General features: G+C 43.3%; 1 protein-coding gene across 1 annotated transcript in view; it reads right to left on the bottom strand.

Annotated features, from left to right (window-relative positions):
• LOC309546612 (uncharacterized protein) overlaps nucleotides 1-24,665 on the bottom strand; it is a gene marked incomplete at both ends in the record, with an annotated part of 437,777 nt that overhangs the window by 389,594 nt on the left and 23,518 nt on the right. The window contains 3 exons of the mRNA XM_082246351.1: nucleotides 19,624-19,697; nucleotides 21,217-21,346; nucleotides 24,145-24,288. Of these exons, the coding sequence (XP_082102477.1) occupies nucleotides 19,624-19,697; nucleotides 21,217-21,346; nucleotides 24,145-24,288 (348 nt within the window). The remainder of the gene's footprint in view (nucleotides 1-19,623; nucleotides 19,698-21,216; nucleotides 21,347-24,144; nucleotides 24,289-24,665) is intronic.

Below are 24,665 nucleotides of genomic sequence, written 5' to 3'. Positions count from 1 at the left end.
CATGAACATTTCTCTCAACTGCTGTTCACCTATTGTCACTGTTCATACCTGTCTCTTCAGCTCATCACCACTATACTGCTATATACATCTATCACTCGGGAACATCTTATTGAGTGTGTATATTTGTATGCTGAATCAGACAGACCACAGTGATGAGTCTTGGGAGTTGGAATTGGTGTTTCAACGTATCTCTACATGACTGCTGAGTGGAGTTTTTCTGCAGCTGCAAATCCATCTTGTTTCAGAAAACGCAGGAGCGTTACAGATTGAACGAACCTAAAATGGATTCAGCAGATTTACCCACTCAAGTGACACAATTAAAACAACAAGTGACTGTGTTAATACACGCTCTTACTGAATTAAAAGAAGACAATCAGGCTCTGAAGCAGCAGGTAACCCATCTATCACAACTTGCCGCTGCTCAGCCCCCTGAACCCAAAATAAATCCTCCTCTAGTGTTTACAGGTGATCGCAAAAAATTTAGTGAAATCAAAAACGCCTGTCAGTTACTTTTCTTGCTAAAACCTCGTACCTACCTTACTGATCATATCAAAGTCTGTACTATTATTTCATACCTAACGGGTGATCCACGGGCCTGGGCAGACTCTCTCTTTGAGAAAAATGATCAGCTTCTCAACTCCTATGCTTTATTCCTAGCGGAACTCGCTAGTCTATATGATGACCCCAATAGGCAGAGTACTGCCGATATTCAATTGAGGTCCTTGAAACAAGGTAGGAGACCTGTAGAAGACTTTGTAGCAGAGTTCAAAAGATGGACCCTTGATTCAGGGTGGAATGATACATCTCTGAGAACTCAATTTAGACTCGGCCTATCAGAAGCCGTTAAAGACGAGCTCGCCCGAGCGGATTTACCGGACACCCTGGATGCTTTGATACAACTCAGTATCAACATAGACAGGAGGCTGCGAGAAAGAAAGGCTGAAAAAATGGGAATGCCATTGTCCAGTCCTTCTCGGATTTCGGCCGTTGACCCTACTCCTATGGAGGTAGGAACCATACGCCCACCTTTATCAACTACTGAAAGAGCCAGGAGACGATCCAGTAATCTTTGCTTGTACTGCGCATCCCCGGATCACATGATAAGCGTCTGTCCCCTTGTCCGCAAAAAAGAGGGTGAGTGTTCACATGTCCTCCTAGGGGGATTGACAACTTAATTTACTAACCCTTATCTTTTTGTTCGTTTGACATTGCAGTGGGACCAGACTAGGATTACCACTAAAGCCATGATCGACACAGGATCTTGCGGAAATTATATCGATATACGTTTTGCTACTTTAAATAAAGTACCTATTATTTCAAAACCTAAGCCTGTCTCTGTGAGTCTTATTAACGGTATTCCGTTATCTTCTGGCCCAATCACTAATCAGACACAAGCACTCCTAGTCACCACTAACGAGTCTCATACGGAGACCACTACCTTCGACCTATTATCTTCGCCCCATTTTCCCATTGTTTTGGGACTTCCCTGGTTACACACACATCAACCAACCATAGATTGGAAGAAACGGACCCTAACCTTCCTCTCTTACTATTGCGAGAGTACGTGTAACCTCCCGTTTTATGGAAAGATCCTGTCTGTGGTGTCAGATGAGATTGCACCACTATGCTATCAGGATCTGTCCGAAGTTTTTCTTGAGAAAAAAGCTCAAGTACTGCCTCCCCATAGGGATTATGATTGCACTATTGATCTACTCCCAAATAGTAAATTGCCTTTTGGTCATGTTTATCCTCTTTCACAGGATGAACTTTCCCATCTCAAGGAATACTTGGATGAGAATTTGACAAAAGGTTTTATTAGACCTTCGACTTCTTCCACAGCTGCAGGACTTTTTTTTGTCCGCAATAAAGACTCAAGTCTCAGGCCTATTATCGACTATAGGCAATTGAACGCCATTACAGTAAAAGATCGCTATCCTTTGCCGCTTATCCCTGAACTCATTGAACAAGTGCGTGGAGCTACCTACTTTTCAAAATTGGACCTGAAAGGGGCATACAATCTAATCCGAATCCGTGATGGAGATGAGTGGAAGACAGCATTCAGAACCAGATACCGATTGTTTGAATATCTTGTAATGCCATTTGGGCTATGTAACGCTCCCGCTGCCTTCCAACGATTCATAAACGATATCCTTAGAGACTTACTTGATGTCTGTGTTGTGGTATATCTGGACGATATACTTATTTATTCACGATCCTTGTCTGAACATATAAAACATGTAAGACTTGTGTTATCCAGATTACTCACACACAATCTATACGTGAAACTAAAAAAATGCTTATTTCATAAAGAAGAAGTATTATTCCTAGGATACATCATATCCAAAACAGGAATCAAGATGGATATGAGTAAGATATCCTGTATTCAGGATTGGCCTATACCAACCACCCGCAAAGCACTACAGCGATTCCTTGGATTTTCAAACTTCTATAGAAAGTTCATCAAGAACTTCTCTGCCATTGTGAGACTTCTCACACAACTCACAAGTATTAAGAAACCATTCAAATGGTCAGATGAAGCAAATGAAGCTTTTCGCTTGTTAAAAACAAGCTTTACCTCTGCTCCCATACTACGCCATCCAGACCCATCCCTCCAATACATTCTGGAAGTAGATGCGTCAAATATGGCAGTAGGAGCAGTACTCTCCCAACGACCAACGAATACTTCACCACTCCATCCAGTCGCCTTCTTCTCTAAATCTCTAAGCAGCCCAGAGGTGAATTACCCAGTGGGTGAAAAGGAACTGCTTGCTATAAAACTGGCTCTGGAGAATTGGCGACATCTACTTGAAGGCACCCGATTACCAATACTCATATATACAGATCATAAAAATCTCCAATATCTTCAGACTAACAAAACCCTCTCCCACCGGCAGGTACGATGGTCACTATTCTTCCTAAGATTTAACTTCCTAGTGACCTACACACCTGCAGACAAGAATAAAAAAGCGGATGCGCTATCACGATTAACTGAAGATAATTGCTCCGAAATCCCTTCCTTTCCTATAATACCCTACAAGCGTATTATTGGGGTTGTCCGTTCCTTGAAGGAAGAGATTCTACACAGTATAGGTTTGGATTCACCTCCACCACAACTAAGTGCTGATGCAGAAGGCTTCCTCTACTACAACGACAAACTCTACATACCCCCTACTATGCGCACCAAGATCTTGGAATTGTCACATGATGTGCCTATGGCAGGACATATGGGTATGACAAAGACCCTTAATTTGCTTACCAGGCAGTTTTGGTGGCCTGATATGAAGACATCTATACAAAAATTTGTCTCTTCATGCAACGTCTGTGCCAGGTCCAAAATTGACACTACAAAACCATCCGGTCTACTATGCAGTCTACCAATACCCCAGACTCCATGGGAAGTTGTGTCCTTGGACTTTATAGTAGAACTACCACCTTCCAAAGGATTTAATACCATTTTAGTGTCAGTGGACCATCTGACAAAGATGGCACATTTCGTTGCTATTCGCAGACTACCTTCATCCAAACAAACAGCGGAACTACTGATGAAAAATGTCTTTAAGTTACATGGAATTCCAAAAACTCTTTTGTCTGACCGTGGATCACAATTCATCTCCAAGTTTTGGCAAGAACTATGTCACATACTACGAATTGAGCGAAAGCTCACTTCTCCCTACCATCCTCAGACCAACGGACAGACTGAAAGAGTCAACCAGTGCATCGAGCAATATTTACGTTGCTACACATCATACCTACAGGATGATTGGGTGGATCTCCTCCCTCTGGCAGAATTTGCCTACAACAACGCAACCCACAGTACGACCAAACAGAGTCCGTTCTATTTGAACTATGGGTTTCATCCCACTATTCTTCCACCACGCATCCTTCCATCAAGTAACCCAGTAGCCTCAGACTATCTTACCCAAATAAAAGACTCTCTGGGTTTACTTAATACTACCATCTCACACGCTCATAGTCAACAAAAAAAGTACTATGACCTTCGTAGAAGACCTTCTCCTCAGTATGCTATTGGGGACCTCGTTTGGCTATCAACAAAAAACTTAAGATTAAAGATCCCTAGCAAAAAGCTTGGGCCTCTCTTCTTGGGACTATTCCCAATCAGGAAACTTATTGGAAAGGCTGCAGTACAGCTCACATTACCAACAGACCTCAAGATACATCCCATCTTCCATGTGTCGCTACTGAAGCCCCATGTTCCTGACCAAGGAATAAGGCCTACTATCCCACCTCCACCTCCTGTACAAGTTGAAGGCGGAGAAGAATATGAGATAAAGGAGATTCTGGATTCTCGTATCCACAGAAGAAGACTCCAATATCTAGTACGATGGAAGAACTATGGGCCCCAAGACGACACCTGGCTGGATACCTCTGATATACATGCCCCTAGGCTGATTCGCAATTTTCACGCGAAATACCCGGAAAAAACAGTTCTAGAGGCCTTCCGGAGCCGGCCTTAAGGGGGGGGGGTACTGTAATGTTCTGGTACCTCTGGTACCCCTATTCCACTTTCCACTTCAGTGTATGCGTCCCACCATTCTCTTCTGGTAGGTGCGCATACACCTTTAAGACCGATGCTGTCATCACTGAGCGCCGCAGAGCGGCTATTTCAACCGCCGGCGTTCTCACTCACATGTTCGTTCAATGTGCCTTGTTGCTGACCTGCCTTGAAGCTCATATGCTTGCAAGCGTACCTCGCTGTCGGAACCTCGCTACTGATCCCTGTATCCCGCTACCGGATCACTCGCTCATACCGAACCTCTCTACTACTGCTTGCTATTAGTGATAAGTACCCCGCAGGGGAATCCTCCATAACCTTCCTACTAAGCTTACACTATCTAGCTCTGCATATTAAGGACTGTTACTATCATCTGCACTAATTAGATTGCTAGCTCTTGAGCCTGCTAACATCTATCCTTGCACTGGGTTAGTCTCTCCTGTATGTCATCTGATATCCTACCACCTACTACCATACATGATTGCTAACCTATCTGCATCCTACCTGTTACCATCTATGCTCTCATGAACATTTCTCTCAACTGCTGTTCACCTATTGTCACTGTTCATACCTGTCTCTTCAGCTCATCACCACTATACTGCTATATACATCTATCACTCCAGGAACATCTTATTGAGTGTGTATATTTGTAGGCTGAATAAGACAGACCACAGTGATGAGTCTTGGGAGTTGGAATTGGTGTTTCAACGTATCTCTACATGACTGCTGAGTGGAGTTTTTCTGCAGCTGCAAATCCATCTTGTTTCAGAAAACGCAGGAGCGTTACACCAACCTGATTCTCCCACAGAGACCTGCTGGCAAATGTTTTGTACCTGAGGGGTTGCGCATCAGACTGTTGTGCACGTACCACAATTCCAAGACTGCCGGTCCTAGTAAGAACCAGATGTCCTGGGCTATTTCCTGTCAGTTCTGGTGGCCATCTCTCTGCACTGATGTTGCTGTGTATGTGGCTGCTTTTTCAGTCTGTGCCCAGAACAAGTCTCCAGGGCACCTTCCCTTGGGCCTACTGCATCCCATTCCCAATAGGGAGCGTCCCTGGTCTCACCTAGCCATGGATTTTATTGTGGAACTTCCTGCGTCTTGAGGTTACACAGTTATCCTCATGGTTGTCGACCTGTTCTCCAACATGTGCCACTGTATTCCGTTAAGGCGGCTGCCTATCGCTCAGGAGCTTGCCTCGGTGTTTGCCAGGGAGGTCTTCCACTTACACAGGTTGCCTAAGGAGATTGTCTTTGACCATGGGAGCCAGTTTGTCTCTCGATTCTGGCATGCCTTTTTGCTCTCAGTTGGGTATTCGACTCTCCTTCTCCTCGGCCTTCCATCCGCGGTCTAATGGTGCCGTTGAGTATTCCAAGCAAGCTCTGGATAAATTTCTCCACTGCTATATCTCTGACCATCAAGACAATTTGGTTGATCTGCTACCCTGGGTGGAGTTTGCCAAGAAGTCTGCCATCAACTCGTCTTCCGGAATGTCTCCATTCATGGCCATTTATGAGTTCCAACCCACTGTGATGCCCGAGTCATTCTCGCCACAGGACATATTGCTGTGGAGGATCATCTTCGTGCCCTCCGTTCCTCTTGGGTGTAGATTTAAGAGTCTTTATGGGTCTCTGCACAGCGTCAGAAGCTCCAGGCAAACCTGAGATGTTTATCTGCTCCTTTATACCAGGTTAGGGAGAGGGTGTGATTGTCAACCCGTAATCGCAACCTCAGGATGCCCATTCCAAAACTGGCACCCCATTTTGTTGGGCTTTTTCACATCCTCCGTAAGGTGAACCCGGTGGCCTATGCCCTGGGTCTTCTCCCTGGAATGCATATCTCCAGTGTCTTTCACGTGTCACTTTTGAAGCCACTGTTTTGCAATCGCTATACTTTTTAACTTTCTCGCCCTCGTCCCATTCCTGTGGCAATCATGAGGAGTAGGAGGTTAGCAGCATCTTGGATTCTCGTCTGTTCTGAGGTCAGGTTCAATACCTGGTGCACTGGAAGGGTTATTGTCCTGAGGAGTGCTTCTGGGCACTTTCCCGCCCTTTTCCGTGCTTTACATGCTTGCTTTCTTCAGAAACTGTTTTTTTCTCAGCGGAGGAGGGGCCATTGAGGGGAGGGTACTGTCAAGGTCTTACTTTGCCCTTCTGTTGGCAGCAATCTTGGACATGTGCAGACTGCTGCCTCTTATAAACTCTGATTGCATCATTACTTGCCTGCTGCCTTGGTGTTGCACAGTGATGATGCTGCACACCTGACTATATCTATCACCTGATGGTTTGCAATCCTTGCCCTTGCGTTTGTGCTCCAAAGTGCATCTCTGCTAGCAGTCTTCTGTTCTCCTTGTTCCTCCATGTATAACCTGGCTTGGCTGACGACTCTCCTTCTCTCTCACTTCCTCACTCTTGCTGTGTGTTTATTGTTGTTTGCTCCAATTACCTACTTTATTTTACCTGCATTCCCATGTGGTCATGTATCCTGGTACCCTGACACTTAGGGGGAAAGAAGAGGAGAAGCCAGGAGTGCTGCAGGGGAAGGCAGGCTTATCAGCAAAAAGACAGTTCATCTGGACCTCCTGCTCAACAGGTGCCCAGGCCCCCTTTTTGAACTGATGGGTCCTGGGCTCAGTACAGAAGGCCTGGCTGTACTGCCTTATCAGCAGCTCTTGCCAGTGAGAAGGGAGAGGGGGCGGGGCTGAGCTGCACTCTGCGTGTCTTATGGACACACAGGGCCGGGTAAGGAGCAAGCACACACGAGTTCCCCCAGAGCAAGCGACTTTCCCTGGGGGAACTCAGCAGGGGGGAGGGGCCAGAAGTTCCGGTGGTAAGGAGGAGGTTCTGAGCAGCTCTGTCCAAAACCATTGCACAGAGCAGGTAAGTATGACATGTTTATTATTTAAAAACAGCAACAACATTAACAAAAAAAGTCCTTAGTGTAACTTTAAGTTTGGGTGAACTGACCCTTTATTAATTAAAAAAAAAAAAAAGGTCCTTCCTTCCAAAACTGATGTTTGTGTTTTTTGGTTGATGCTGGAATTAAAATATGTGATAGCTTCTTTGACTTCTCTGGGGGGGGGAGGCAATTCGCATGCAGTATTTGTGTCACTTAACCATTTTCTGCAAAACATTAAATAAACATTTTATAAAATAAATTAATTATACATGTAATACCTAAAATTAAAATAAAGGAAAAAAAATCTATAAAATAATAAATAAATACAGATAATTATATAATAAATAACATAATAAAATAAATAAACATATATATATATATATATATATATATATATATATATATATATATATTGAATATGGATATATATTGAATAGGGATGATACCAGGGAGAATTCCCCACACAGGGCCAACATGTAAATGACACTACCATGAAAGATATGTTGCTGTCACTTAAGGGCTCCCTGCATAAAGAAATGATTTCATGTATGGCCCGTAATAATGCAGATGTTTCAGATTTGGGGGACCGTGTGGACCACGTGGAACACAAAATGGGAGGATTTGCGGGACCGCACAATGAACTAGTGGATGCCCATAATGAGCTGGAGGAAGATATAGATGCACTTAAAGCTAAATTAGCGGACCTTGAGGACCGCTCATGTAGAAAGAATGTGACGTTTTGGGGGGCTGTCGGAAACAGTCCTCTCCTCACATCTTCGCCGCTATATCCAGCAAATGATATCAACTCTTCTACCGGAGACCCCAGATCTAGAAGTGATTTTTGACCAGGCTCATAGACTTCCTAAGCCTACTCATTTGCCTGATAATCTTCCTTGTGATGTCATCGCCAGGATCCCTTTTTATCACGTGAAAGATGACCTTATGCAATTCTCCTTTGCCAGGACCGTATGCCCATCTTCAACTGTATTCAGATCTGTCGCAGCATACTATCCAGGCGAGGAAAAAAACTGCACTCCTTAGCGAAACTTCTACGCAATCAAGTGGGGGCTTCCCAGAGAAACTGATCACTCAAAGACGGAAAATCTTTTACCATCTCTTCCGTGGAGGACTGCATTAAACTGACAAAGAAACGGGGCCTCCTGCCCCCATCTGATGACCAACTATCTCCTAGAGACTCTCCAAGCCATATGGACCCGGAGTGGCAATCCATCCCAGTTGTCCAGATACCTCTCCTATTTCGTTCAAGATAGAATACCCCCGGAGGGTGTTTGACTCCTTTAAATGACCGAACCCCCTACTGTAGAATTAGGCCTCGGCTGCTCGTTGGACTGTTGTCCAATTATTTTTATGATTCTGGTCAAAAAGTTACCGGAATCCACTAACCGCTATTCTGATTGTTCGCTGGCTGCAACTTTCAACCATACATCCCATCGTTCCTCTCCTCTGGCCAGGAGTACGACTAAAAATCTGCTACCGCTTGTCTAATGTCAACAACTCAAGTCCCTCCAACTTAATAGTAAGTCTTTGCTACTGTCACCTTAACTATATCGTGTGCGGTGGCTCCTAAAATCCTTTGGTTGAACGCCCACGGCTTAGGGCCCTGTAGATGGATGCTAAAAAAGCTATGTGGAGATATACTATGTGTCCAGGAATCCCACTTTATGCAAGATAAAGCCCCTAAATGTTGCTGTAAAGACTATCCTCACGTGCTGACAGCTAACTAACCCGAGAAAATGAGAGGCATCTTTATTGCCGTTGGCAGCTCAGTGACTTTCACTCTGCATGACTCTGTGTGCGATCCTCAAGGGCGTTACCTGGCAATCATATGTGACATCAATAATATTACCTATACCATAATGTACGCCCCCCAATACCGGTCAGTTCAGGTTCTTGCAGAAGGTCCGAAAACACATTGAACCTTTACAAAGAGGTTTCGTGTTGTGGTGCGGAGACTTAAATTCTTTACTGAACCCCAAGATGGATACCACAGGTCACAAACCCGATTACCACTGTCACCTTCAGACCTTTGTGAATGAATCTAGATTGTATGATGTGTGGAGGTGTCTTAACAGAACTGAACCTGACTACTCTTTTTACTCTGTAGCACAAAAATCTTTCTCAAGGGTTGACTATTTCCTTACTGACCTACACCTTTTACAAAGGGTATGCCGAGCCCTTATCCATTCTATAACTTGGTCGGACCACGCCCCCATTTCAATTGAGTTGTGAGAGGAATGCAAAGCCCATCCAGCCACTCTTTGGCAGAATAATACTTTCCTCCTGTCTCAAAAACAACCTTGAGAAAGAATTAGAGCTCAAATACAAGAATACTTTCAACTTAATTCTATGCCTTCTGTGGGTGTTTTTACGACTTGGTGTGCCCATAAAGCGGTGGCTATGGGATTGCTGATTCAGCAGGCCTCTAGAGCACAGAAACAGAGGATGCAGACTATGAATGATCTATTGCAACAAATTTAGGCCCTAGAGATACAAACTAAAACATCTCCCGAGCCTGACAAACTGGCGGCTTTAATGAAATATAGACAGGAGGTGCGTCTCCTGCTAATGTCAGGACAGGGAAAATTATTGAAATCTTCCAAAGCAAAATACTACTCTCAAAGCAATAATGCAGGGAAGTTGTTAACTAGGCAGCATCAGAAACAGCGACTAAAAACGAACCTGTCTTCTATCCAAAATCCACTAGATGGCAGCGTAGTGTATCACCCTGATGATATAGCTAAGGCATTTAAGCTATTCTACTATTCCCTATATAATTTACATGAGGATCCTGATACACCCCAACCCGCGGAGGAGTCCATTTCCTCTTAGCTATCCTCTATTCCCCTTCTTACAGTGGACTCGGATGTTTTGGAGTCATTAAACACCCCTGTTTTCATTGATGAGACAACCAAAGTTATTAGAGGCCTAAAAAACAACAAAACCCTGGGCACTGACGGTTTCTCAGAGGAATACTATAAGGTTTTGTGTGATTTCTTTGCTCCTCACCTAACCTCAGTATTCAACAAAGTAGGATCCTCTGGTTCCTTGTTGAAAGCGATTGTGATTACATTGCTTAAACCAGAGAAAGACACTAATCATCCTAAGAACTTTAGACCCATATCGCTGCTGAATACGGACCTAAAGATTTACGCTAAAATTTTAGCAAACAGATTGGCCACAGTCACCCCTTCCCTTATCAAGTCGGATCAAGTGGGCTTCATGCTAGGGCGCCAGGCTCCTGATGGCACCTCTCATATGCTTAATCTGCTGAAAATACTGGAGAGTCGCAGTGAACCCTCTGCTTTCTTAAATTTGGATGCTGAAAAGGCTTTCAATAGGGTTCACTGGGGCTTTCTACATCAGTCCTTACTAAATTTGGATTTACGGGGTTAATTGACTCTGGGATAATGGCATTATATTCCAATCCATCAGCGTGTATATACACTTCCAATGTAATTTCTGATGCATTTCCAATAACGAATGGGTCGTGGCTGTTTTAGCAAAAGGGAGCAATTGACAATTGAATCAAAAGCTGTTTCATGGCCAGGTGTGGGCTACTCCTTCATTATTTCTTCATCAATTATGCTCCTTTCACACGAACGATCCGATCAGATCTGCCTGTCAGTTTTTTAGGTGGATCTGATCAGATCCTCCATGCATCCCTATGGGGCAGCGGATGTCAGTGGAGACATCTCCGCTGACACCCGCTGCCATCCGCATCCGATCCTGTTTTCCATCCATCTGGCGGATGGGATCGGATGGAATTGAAAGAGAACGGACAGGCGGTCCGCTCTCATCCGATTCCACATAGAGAGCAGGATCTGACACCTCCCTCTCCGCACACAGAGCGGAGACGGAGCTGTCATCTGCCTGCTCAGCGGGGATGGGCGGATCGATCCCCGCTGAGTAGAGAACAGACCGCAGCACGCAGCGCAGCGTGTGAAAGGAGCCTAAAGCAGGTAAAAGGTCTAGAGTTGATTCTAATGCCGCGTACACATGATCAGATAATTGGACGACTTATCGTTCGAATTTTGTTGCATGATAAAAGTATCAGATTCAACAATGCGTACTAAACAAATGATTTTTTTCGTACAATTCTGGAAAAGCTTCCTGGTTGCGTAGCTACGTATCAGATAGTGCAAAACAAAAACAATGGCAGCCAGGCTTTTTAAGGGATTATATTTGTGTTTCTGATCATGCGTAGTCTTTGTCAATCGATTTTTAGCGGACGCATACTGTACTGATTTAACAATTGTCGTTCGCTAGGCTATCGTACGACAAAAGTTTTCCTGTTTGTCCCTTCAGTTTTTGTTGGACAAAATGTGGTGTTCGGCTGTCGAAAGCTGTGTACTAACGATTAGATTATCGTGCGATCAATTCGAAAGCAATTTTTTTTGAACGATTATCTGAACATGTGTGCGAGGCATAAGTGTGGTATTTGCATTTGGAATCTATTGCTGTGAACCTACATCATGAATTGAGGCTTTAAAAAACAAAACAAATCTATCAGAGAGATAGCAGCAACATTTATAGTTTGGTACATTCTGAGGAAAGAAGAGCGCACTGGTGAGCACAGCAACATAAAAAGGCCTAGACGTCCACAGAAGACAACAGTGGTGGATGATCGCAGGATCCTCTCTATGGTAAAGAAAAACCCATTCACAACATCCAGACAAGTTAAGGACACTCTCCAGGAGGTGGGCGTATCATTGTCAAAGTCTACAATCAAGAGAAGACTTCACAAGAGCAAATACAGAGGGTTGACCTCAAAGTGCAAACCATTCATAAGCCTGAAGATTTGAAAAGCCAGATTAAACTTTGCCAAAAACATCTACAAAAACTATATGATGGCATGGGCATGCATGACTTACGGAAAAGAAGTGGTATATTCTGTAATGGCTGAGTCAATCACCTGATCTCAACCCATTTGAGCATGTATTTCACTTGCTGAAGGCAAAACTAAAGGCAGAAAGACCCACAAACAAAGAACAACTGAAGACAGCTGCATTTAGAGCCCGGCAAAGCATCAGAGAATAGGAAACCCAGTCTTTGGTAATGCCTATGGGTTCCAGACTTCAGGCAGTCATTGGCAGTAACGGATTCTCAACAAAATATTAAAAAATAAACATTTAATTTATGATTTTATTAATTTGTTCAATTACATTTGAAAATGGGGTGGGGGGGGGGGGGGGGGTACTGTGTATAAAAATTGTTGTAGTTCCTAAAATTTGTACTTGATATTTATGTTCAACCCCTTGAATAAAGCTGAAAGTCTGCACTTCAAATTAATTTGGATTGTTTTCGTTTTAATTTTATTCTGGTGGCGTATAGAGCCAAAAGTATGAAAATTGTACCTGTGTCCAAATATATATGAAGCCAACTGTGTGTGTGTGTGTGTGTGTGTGTGTGTGTGTGTGTGTGTGTGTGTGTATATATATATATATATATATAAATTCTAAAGAGACAATTAAATGACCCCCTAGAATACTAAGGCAACCCTAAAAGGACATAATTATTCCAGGGAGGGAATTCATGGAGATGTATCTCAGGAACAGTGTTATGGTGAGCGGTGGGTCGGTAGAAGATATTTACTTGTAACTGTCTGTTGTCACTTTTTTCCTTTATAATGTAATATACTGTATTGCAATGACTAATGTTGGCTTTTTTGCTTAGTCATCTGTGTAGTTCTATATTCACTTCCAGGCGATGAATGTCATCTATATACACAAATAACCTGTCTGTATTGAAAATTGTGCCTTGACTTTCACATGTCTGAATTCTAATATACTTTAAGAAAACTATTTAAAAAAAAAAAAAAAAGACGATTAAATATAAAATAAAATATTGAATTTGTAATAAATACCACAAATTCACTAAATATTTGTGCTTTATATTGCATATTATTGGAGATACAACATTCAAGTAAAGAATAAAGAAAAAAGATTAGTTAGCTGATGGTGTAGTCACAGATACTTAATGGTTTGGATTGCTTTAAGTGGGACAGTTATTTTTGTCAGCAATATCTTCATATAGAAATATGAAGATTTAATCCCACTTTACACTGGAAGACTTGTGTATTGTTTGTGTATTGAGATAATGTGTATTCTATGTACTGGAGTGTAAGAGATGGACAGACTGATACTGGGGTCTCTTCCTATTGTCTATCTATTGAGCTGGAATGTGGATTTTGCCTGTCCCATTGTTAAATGTTAATGACCTCACATTGTTCTGTCCAGATGGCTAGATAATTAGTTTACGTTAATTCTTTTCCTGTATACACTTTCATCTGCATATGATACTGTAATCAGGCAGAGGGGAAGGATTGTGCACACTGTATGTGAGTGACCGAGTGTAAAACTCTGTTTTCAGTGGATTGTGAATTTCAGGGCCTGTTCCCCACAAGGTCCACCTGGGCAGTAACCGTGTGGGGGAAAACTGTATAAAAGAGCAGCTGTACCTTTAAAGTTTGAGTTCTACTTCACCCTCAATCTAGAGTCCTGACTCTATTTGGGGGAACCTGCTACAAGGCATTACTATGCTCTTCATACTCCCTTGGATAATCACTAAGCTCTTGTAAGAGCTTGTTCCTGTTTCACCTCTGGGGAAAGAGAGGTTCACCCACTGGAACCTGGAGCCTTTTCGTAGGTCCAGGGTGGGTAGGAGACGGTGAGACCCCAACCAAGTTACGGCAGTTTGTGGGGTCTGAGGTGGTTATGATGTCTGGTGGAGTGCTTGGAGCCCTCGATAAGCACTAGGATCATCTGTCAACGGATGTACCCAGTCGGGGTGCTGGTTGATCAATTACAGTTCCTAATAACGAGGGAAACTCTGCAGTAAAGGCTGTGTCACACCAGATATCGGAGCCAGAAAGATGCGCTCCGTGAGTCTTTCCCGCACCGCAGGTGAATACTCTGCCCTTGCGATCTGCATGTTGGTGCCATTGTATTGTATTAACGGTAACCCAAACGCAGATCGCAAATGCAGTGCGTTTGCCGACACCAAACTGCATGGTAGTGCAGTAACATGCAGTTTGGTGCAGTGCAATTTTAAAGTAATTTAGGCACTAAGGGCTGTTAAAATGCCCCACAATGTGAAAATTGCAAGAATTATAATTTGTTTCAAGAATATTTTTATTATTTCATAAAGTTCAGGTGCCAAATCTGAACCCATTGAAATTGAACCATCCCTCCCCTCCTGAAGATTCCTGAGTTTTTTTTACATAATTTGCTTAGGCATAGAAACCAGGAAGTAACTTTCATCATGGGCCATCGTGATTGGATAATCTTGGACCAAATGAGGCAGAAGGAGGGTTTTCTAGGGGCTATATAAAAGTTTGCTTTCTGTGCTGTTTATTCTGTTACAGATTTGCCTGAGACCATGCATGTCCACGCCTTGCTGGTGGGAAACTTTTATGCTATGTTGTTTTCTGATTTATTTTATACTTGGACCCTTTGTCTGTTTATATCTAAGTTGTCATGTTTGGTTGCAATCTAACCTCTTTTCCATGTACTGTTTTTGTTGTTTAGATCCTGTTATCCAGTTTACCAAATATGCTATGATACATGGAAGACTTTTTTACCTTTAGTGTATGGAGGAACTTCCAAGAATGCACTTCTTGATACTTATAGTTGTTATTTAAAGATCCATTTTGGACTGTTAACCCTCTGTACCTTAGGGTAATGTATGATGTGCCAGTATGCATCCTGGTTTTCAATTACTTCAACGATTTTCCTTTTTTTTGCCCTTTTTTATACGTGTATGTTCACTTTCTAGAATTATAATTCAATTATGAATTATGTTCATAATATAGTCTTTATGTTCCTATCCATGGGTTCTACTCACATGTACTCCAGAAGAAGAATATTTGAAACGTGTCAAGTTTGTATGTGGAGTTTTTTTTCATCCAATATGAATCAAAAATATATTTATTTTATGACTTGCAGTATTCTCTGCTTGTATCATTTTAATCATTTTTGTAATAACATTTTTGATTGTATGTCTATGTTGTTGATTTTGTTTTTGTTTGCAGTGGTATAATCATGGGGGACTTCAACTGTCCTGATATTGACTCAATTAAGGCTTCTCATTTTCATGAGCCAAATGGTGGAAGCCTCAACTAGAAATTATGCTTTACAGTACCTACTGATTACAAACACTACAGATATAATAGCAGATGTAAGGGATACTTTAGGTAACAGTGATCATAGAGTAGTTACATTTGCCATACATAAAAAAAAAAGTGACAAAGAGGTAGGACAAGAACACTAAGTTTTCAAAGCGCCAACTTTACTATGCAGCACTCTATACTACATGACACTAAATGGGATCAAATTATTACAACAAAGAACAGGGAAGAGAAGTAGGAGTGCTTTAACCACTTAAGCCCCGCAGGATTTGGCTGCTAAAAGACCAGAGGGTATTTTGCGATTCGGCACTGAATGATTTTAATGGATAATTGCGCGGTCAGGCTACACTGTACCCAAATGAAATTGATGCCTTTTCCCCCCCCCACAAACGGGGCTTTTTGGTGGTATTTGATCACCAGTGCGATTTTTGTACTTTTTGCGCTATAAACAAAGAGTGACAATTTTGAAAAAATAACAATATTTTTCAAATTTTTTTAATATGAAATTACCCCAAAAAAATGTAAAAATCAAAATTTTTTAACATTTTAGGCCAATTTGTTTTCTGCTACATATGTTTGGTAAAATAAATCGCAATCAGTGTACTTTGATCGGTTTGCGCAAAAGTTATTGCGTTTACTATCTAAAGGAAAGATTTTTTATTTTTGGTGTTTTTTTTTAACGAGTAACGATTTTTTTTGCGGGACTGCGACATTGTGGCAGACAGATCGGACCCTTGACTGACATTTGACACTTTTGGGGGTACCAGTGACATTACTACAGTAATCAGTGCTATACATATGCACTGTTACTGTAAAAATGACACTGGCAGGGAAGGGGTTAACTTTATTGGTGATGCAGGGGTTTAGTGTGTCCCTAGGGGCGTTCTTCTAACTGTAAAGGGGTGTGGCTAGTGATGTAACCATAGAGACATACGATCCTACATAGCAGGATCGTATGATCTCTGCAGTTAGATCAGGGAGAATGACAGGCGGCTTTGTTTACATCAGCCGCCTGCCTTTCTCCCTCTCCACGGGGAGATCGCGAGTGACTGGCGGACATCGTGTCCGCCGGTCACACGCGCGGACTTGTTAAGGAACAAGCGGGGGCGGGAGCCCGCCTCCGGCGGCGCGCGCTCGCCCCCTAGAGGCTCTCAGGCTAGCGACGTAGTACTACGTCACTTTGCCTGTACGGGGCTGGTGGTTAAAGACATAATAAACAATGCCATTTGTCAGTGCATTCCGATGGGCAACAAATTTAAAAGAACAAAAGTTAAACCCGGGTGGCTAAATACTAACTTAAAAAAGCACATTAATGAAAAAAAGTTCTATAAGGCATTCCAAAACTACAAAAAATGCAATGAGAATTGCAAGAGCATGATCAGGGCAACTAAAGTAGATTAGGAGAGACACATTGCAGAGGAGAGTAAAAAAAAAAAAAAAAAAAAAAAAATTTGAGGTCAAAATGTATTGGCCCCATGAAAGATGATCAGGGAAAGTTGGTCACAAGTGGCAGGGAGATGATAACTCTACTAAATACATTCTTCTCAGTTAATACGAATAAAAAGGAGGGTTATAATTAAGAAGACAGTCATGCTAAAATCATTATACTAAATGTACCCTTACAGCTAAGAGAGACCAGTGTTCAAAAAAAAAAATTATCGGATGGCTTACATCCAAGAGTTCTCAAAGAACTTAGCCATGTTTTGCATGACCATTATTTCTAATTTTTAAGGACAGCTTACTGACTGGAATGGTACCACCCGATTGGCAAAAAGCAAAATGTGGTACCAATATTCAAAAAATATATATCTGGAAACTACAGACTAGTCAACCTAACATTAAAAGTATATAAACTATCAGAAGGACTGAAGGGTCCATATCAAAGATTAGAAGTAACCAACATGGATTTGTGAAAGACCTTTCTTTCTGAACCAACCTTTTAACATTCCACGAGGGGGTGAGGAGCTTTAATTTGAATAGAGGAAGGCCTATGGACATAGTTTATCTAGACTTTCCTAAGGCATTTGATACAGAACCCCATAAATACTTAAAGAATATGTACTATGAACCCAACATTTCATATTCCTGATATGCGCTTTCTGTACCATGTATTTGTATGAAAAAGTATCATGTTCCCTTTGTATTGCTTCCTTTGTGTATAATACCTGGTGTTCCTGACAGTCCCTTTGCTTTCCTATTATAAACTAACCACGCTAGGCATGAGAGCACAGCCTGTGCTGGGAGCTAATCCAATGATTAGGCTTGTCCTGACGCACCTAATTTGCTTTTCACATCATTGAATAATTGAGGTTAAACTTTAAGTTATTGAGTAAAGATTTCCAACTATTTTAGGAAGCCATCCTCTAATTCTCTACAACATAGGGGGAAATCCTCTCTAAGACTGAACATACAATATGCAATCTAATTGTACAATCTCCTTTTGATCTATCATCAACTATGTAGTGGGAGAGCCTGCCTGATTTGATACTATATAAATGGATTTTTTAGACTTGTCTTCATATTACATAGTTTTGATAAATCTAAAGCTGACCACACCCTATACCAGCGGTTCTCAACTACTAGGTTGTGGTCAAATGCCGAGCTGCAGCCTACTCTACCCTGAGCCTCCAGCCAGCTGCAGATCCCTTAACCTCCCACAGTGCTTCCCAGCTCCTATACTAGCCCCCAACCTCCAATATTGTCCCACAGTGCTCAGAAAACCCTCAATAAATGCTATTTACACCATATATAGGACTAATTTGCTTTTTCAAAAGTTTTTATTTCTTTTATATTAAGTAAAATTGTAGATACAATTAGTAAATTGAAGAGACAGTTTATTTATTTTTTATGAAACAACAATCAAATCCAATGCAGTAAATTTCAATGCTGATGAAGGTTGTAATGGAGAATACCTGTAAAAAAAAAAAAAAAAACCCATGTTAATTGTTGGATTGTGTAATTTATATGTATCAAGGTGCATGTATGTGCTTAACCACCACATATGCAGGGGAGGCTGGGTAGGGGGGCTGTGTGATGTGCAGGGGAGGCTGTGTAATATGCAGTGGGGGGTCTGTGTAATGTAAAGCGGTCCAGCGGTACGGGGGCTGTGTAATGTAAGGGAGCCCAGAGGTGCAGAGCTGTTTAATGTAAAGGGGCCCAGAGGGCGCGGAGGCTGTTTAATGTAAAGGGGCCCAGAGGTGCAGAGGCTGTGTAATGTAAAGGGGGCCAGAGGTGCGGGGCTGTGTAATGTAAAGGGGGCCAGTGGTGTGGGGTCTGTGTAATGTAAAGGGTGCCAGATTTGCGGGGGCTGTGTAATGTAAAGGGGGCCAGAGGTGCAGGGGCTGTGTAATGTAAAGGGGGCAAGAGGTGCGGTGGCTGTGTAATGCAAAGGAAGTCAAAGGTGGGGGGCCTGTGTAATGTAAAGGGTGCCAGATTTGTGGGGGCTGTGTAATGTAAAGGGGGCCAGAGGTGTGGGGGCTGTGTAATGTAAAGGGGGCCAGAGGTGCGGTGGCTGTGTAATGCAAAGGGAGTCAAAGGTGGGGGGCCTGTGTAATGTAAAGGGTGCCAGATTTGTGGGGGCTGTGTAATGTAAAGGGGGCCAGAGGTGCAGGGGGCTGTGTATTGTAAAGGGGGCCAGCGGTGCGGTGGCTGTGTAATCTAAAGGGGGCCAGAGGTGGGGGGGCTGTATAATGTACAGGGGGCCAGAAGTGTGGGGGCTGTTTAATGTAAAGGGGTCCAGAGGTATGGGGGCTGTGTAATGTTATCTTAATTTATTATCAGGTGAATACAGTCCCCCCATGCATTCACATACATTGAATCCAGCCCTTAAGTGGAAAAAGGTTGCTGACCCCTGTTATTATAGGCGGTTCAGATACTTTATATAATGTTAATTTCAGTTCTCTCTTAAACTCAACAAGCATGTTACAATCAGACTGTAAAATCTCCTTTAGATCTACCAACAACTATGTAGTGTAAAGGCCTGCCTGACTGGATACAAACTGATTGGAAAGATTTGGTAGATAGGTCGATTAGGTAGATTAGGTAGGTTAGATTAGGCTCATATTACAGAGTTTTGGTAAATGTAAAGTTGATTGTACAAGGATTGCAAGGTCAGATTGTAACTTGTGTGTTGACTCCAGGCTGTAGGGCAATTCAAGCTAAAAACTTGATATAAAGTTTCAATATTAATCAAGTCTTAGGCCCCTTTCACGCAGGCTTTCCGATCAGGTCCCTGTCTGTTTTTCAGGTGGACCTGATCGGATGCTCCATGCACCCCATGGAGCGGTGGATGTCAGTGGTGACATCCCCGTTGACACCCGCTGCTATCCGATCCGATCCGATCCTGTCTGTGAAATCCAGACGGATGGAAACCCTATTTTCCATCTGACCGAAGGATCAGATTGGATGAAAACGGACAGGCAGGCTGTTTTCATCCGATTTCCCCATAGAGGAGATCAGGGATCTGACAGGTAAGCAAAGTAAGCGGAGACGGACCTGTCATCTGCCTGCTCAGCAGGGATCAGTGGATTGGTCCCTGCTGAGCAAAACGGAGTCCGTTGGGCGCACCGCTCTTGTGAAAGGACCCTATAGTCTGCCATCAAGTATCATTGAAGCTACTTCTTTTAAACTCAGTCATAGTCCCACCCATCCTGTGACTGGACAATGAAAGAAGAAGCAGCACAGCGATGAGCTCATTTAGCTGTCAAATAACAACGAAAGAATACTGTGACTGTGCTATAATAAAATCAAATAGAAGCTGTACCACTAACGTGAGATATTGATCACAATAAAAAAAATCCTTGATAATAAATGGTAATCCTGTATTCCAAAGCAGACAGAGATCCCTCCACCTTGTGAATACACCGCCACCACATATATGGATGTACTCTTACCAGAGAGCATAGAGAGACATATCGTTCTCATCGGGACTACCTGGAAGTGCGGGTGATCCCAATTTTATAGATTGGATTTGAAGTGCAATACTTTTATTAAAGTCAGCTCTTAAGAGGTTTTACACTATTGGCGCTTTCTGCTTAATTTGTATTATATCACCAGCTATGATGGCTTTAGGTGGAAGGAGTGATTCCATATTCATGGATGGCCTGGAGCGATTCCTATCTTTGCTTTTTATGCTGGATTAGCAGTGGATGAGACACATTTGTTTACTTTGACCCCCCCCCCCCCATAATAGGAGGTCTATGCTTTCTGGTAAGACTACATCTATATATGTGATGGCGGTGAATTTACAAGGTGGAGGGATCTCTGTCTGCTTTGGAATACAGGATTATCACTTATTATCAAAACCGTGGGACTTTTTTTTATTATTTGTGCTATGAAATTGACACTGGGACTCACTATTTGATAAAATTTGACAGTAGCGCAACACATTTGTTTAGGATTCATCTATCTGTCACTCTGCCCTCTCCTCCTATCGGCTCATGCTCCTTGTTAGCACATGAATTGATTGGCTCCTTATACTGCTTCTTCCTTTCACGCTCTAAGCTCTGCTGTATAGGGGATCATTTTTACAGATCTGCATTGATTTTAAATTTCTTTTTAATATTTGCTTCAATCAACCAGATAATGAATGTATGTTCAGGTCTACTTTTTTGAAAAATATTTAATAATTTTAATGAATACTTTACCATTATGGAATTACTTGTCTTCATAGAAGCACCAGACAGTCCCGGCAATGCTGGGGTCGTAGCAGCAGCCTCTGGAGTTGCAGTCCTCGGCGCTGATATTGGGATGTCCACAGTCCTTCCTCAGTTTGTGGCTGATGTTGCATCCTGCATACAGTATAAACAAGGCATCAATGTGCTTGTCCCATCATTCACAGGAGGACGTTCCTTCATTCGTCCAGACCTGCTGCGTCTCCCAGCTCCTGTCCTGCTGCCACAGCCAGGCTGTAAGCCTTACAGTGGTAAAGGGGACTTTGTAAGGTGGAACTCAGATGGGGGCCTTGACTAAGAGGGGACTCTGATAGGGAACCCTGATTTAAGTAGTTCTCTGATGAGGACCAGTGGTGGCCGGCCCATAGGGGGCGCTGCCCCCTCCCCCCAAAAAAAAGAAAAAAAAAAGATTAATTAAAAAAAAAAAAAGAAATTGTCTATTTTTCGCCCACTAGGGGCGCCGGACCTAGTGCTGGGTATGGGGGGGGGGGGTTTGACCCCACCTTCGACTTGCAGAGGCGCCGATTGGCTCTCTTCTGAGGGGTCATCGGGGCGCAGAGCAATGCGCCCCGACACTCCCCACTGTGGCACTGTCCTGGCTGTGATTGGTCCAGACTCCAGCCTGGACCAATCATAGAGGACATCCCGGATGATGTCGCGTAGGGGGCGGTGCGTTAGTCACGCACTGTCCCAACGTCACCTTCCCGCCTGCCGTTAGACTGAGGAGGGCAGCGGTGGAGGGCAGCGGTGCGCATGCAGCAGGTCGACGAGGAGGAAGAAGAGAAGACGTCCAGACGAGAGGAGAGACCAGCAGTCACCAGAGCAGAGTGCCAGAGTCCGACCGAGTCTCCCGACTCCGAGTCCCGGGCCGTCAGCAGGAGCAGAGAGAGCAGAGCAGCCAGCAGCACGCCAGCCTCCAGGCAGTGACACAGTCGTTCGTCCGGTCGGCGTGACTCGTGAGAGAGACAGCCAAGCCAGCCCAAGAGCAGGACAGGGAGGTAAGTGATTCTGCAGTGCAGTTATCAACAGGAAAGAGATAAGATATCAACATGTATTTACCTGTCTGACCGCAGATATTAATTATCCTCACTTCCTTCTGTTTGTTAACAACATAGATATGCTGAAGAATTTAATCTACTGACTAGTGTGTATCTGTAACCACATATGCTGTATATACGGTATTTGGTCTAGGATTAAAATGGGATTTGGTTTGCTTGGTTTTCTGCATTAAAGCAGAACCTGTGGCCAGGTATATACTTATTACAAGCCTGCCTGTTCCTGCATTTGAGCTCATCTCTTCTGTCTTTGGTATTCTGGACTGACCTGTTTTGGATTTGGCTTCTGATCATATCTGCCTGTATGCTATGTGTTTGTCTGTGTGCAGTGTCCAGCTAGACCAGGGGTCTCCAAACAAAGGGCCATTTTACTGTCCTTCAGACTTTAGGGGGGGCAGACTGTGGCTATTGAGAGTCCCGATTGAAGTGGGAAGAAATAATGCCCCATATTTGGTGTCAGTGAAATAAATTTTGCCTCATTGTTGGTGCCATTGGGAGTAATTGTGCCCCATCATTGGTGTTATTAGGAGGAATTGTGTCCCTTTATTGGTGTGAATGGGTGGAATTATGCCCCATTGTTGGTATCAATAGATGTAATAGTTCCCCAAGGGCTGGATAAAAGCAAGCAAAGGGCCACATCTGGTCCCAGTCCGCAGTTTGGAGACCACTAAACTAGACAATTCCATGGGTCATATATTGGCGTTGTCATGTAAAAAAAAATCCATCTGTACCTTTAAAAACGCTACTGAAGGCTAGGTGCACCCAGTTCCGGTATCCCAGGGAGAGTCATTTCTCATCAATTACAATGTGGCGAACGCAATTTTTTACCGAGTTTTTTGCCACGAATCAATACCTATTACATTTTTCTTTTTGCGCCACCCCAAAAATTTTGAGCACCAGCCGCCACTGATGAGGACTCTGATGTAAATAGGACTCTAAAGGAAACCCTAATGTAAGGGGGGCTCTGAGGAGGACCTTTATGTAATAGGGGACTCTGAAGGGCACTATGGTGTAAGGAGAGACTTTGATGGGGAACCTGATTTAAGGGGGGCTCTGATAGGGAATCTGTTGTAAATGGGACTCTAAAGGGGTCCCTAATGTAAGAGGGACTCTGCTGAGAACCCTGATTTAAGGGGTCCTCTGATTGGGAATCTGTTGTAAATGGGACTCTAAAGGGGGCCCTAACATAAGGGGGACCCTGATTTAAGGGTCCTCTGATGAGGACTTTTGATGTAAATGGGACTCTAAAGGGGACCCTAATGTAAGGGGGACTCTGATTGGGACCCTTATGTAATAGGGCAGTTTGATGGGGACCATTATGTAGGGAGGAACTTCGATGGGGACCCTGATTTAAGGGTCCTCTGATGGGGACTTTGATGTAAATGGGACTCTAAAGGGGACCCTAATGTAAGGGGGACTCTGATTGGGACCCTTATGTAATAGGGGACTTTGATGGGTACCATGATGTTATGAGGGACTCTGATGGGGACCCTGATTTAAGGGGGGCTCTGATGGGGACTCTGAAGTAAACAAAGAGGACTCTAATGTAAGAGTGACTCTGATGGAAACCCTGGTGTATTCTTTTGGTCAGTAAAAATGTGTATAATATATGGTGTGACCCTCATACTGAAAAGTTTGGAAAACGTTGGGCTAATTTTAAAGTCCCCTTCAGGCTGAGATAAAAAAAAAATACAAAAAATACCTATTAAGGGGGGTGGGAAAGGTTGGAAGCTCCGGGAGGTTTTATTTATTGCTGTAAAAAATGAGGGGGGCCTCTCCAGTGGAATCTCAGACAACAGAAAAAATCTTAAAGAGATTCAACCCCTTCCCTATTGGGACTAAGGCCAGGAAACACCATACCTTTGGGTTTTGGGTAAAAGCACCAGTTCTCCTCGGAAATGCTTGAATCAAAACAGCATCCCCGAGAATTACAGTCCTTGGCACTAATTCCAGGATAGCCGCAGTCTTTCCGCTCTTTGGTATTTATGCTGCACTGTTCTTTATCTAGAAAATAGCAGAAAACAAGTACAATTAATGAGCGCTCAGGCACAGGTACTGTATGAACTTCCCTTTCTACACCCTATCAGTGGTGGCTGGTGCATTGGGGGCGCAGGGGCGCCGCTCCCCCTATCCATACGTCCTTCCCCCTAATCTACATGCAGGGGCGCTGCACGCATGGAGATCAATGGGGATTTTTTTTTTTTAACCATGTGCTTAGAGCCAGAGGCTCTAATTAGCTAAAAAAAAGGGTGGGCTCGGGGCGCAGAGCACTACGCCCTGAGCCCACCCAGTTGTGTGACAATAGCGAATGAAAATTCGCTATTGTCACATGGATCCTCTTCCTGGCCAAATTAGGAAGAGGGTCCTGAGACATGTTTCCC

The sequence above is a fragment of the Pelophylax lessonae genome, assembly GCF_965119305.1.
Source record: "Pelophylax lessonae genome assembly, chromosome: 2".
NCBI lineage: Eukaryota > Metazoa > Chordata > Amphibia > Anura > Ranidae > Pelophylax > Pelophylax lessonae.
Note: the sequence above shows the minus strand (reverse complement) of the source record. Positions and strands in the feature narration are given on the sequence as shown.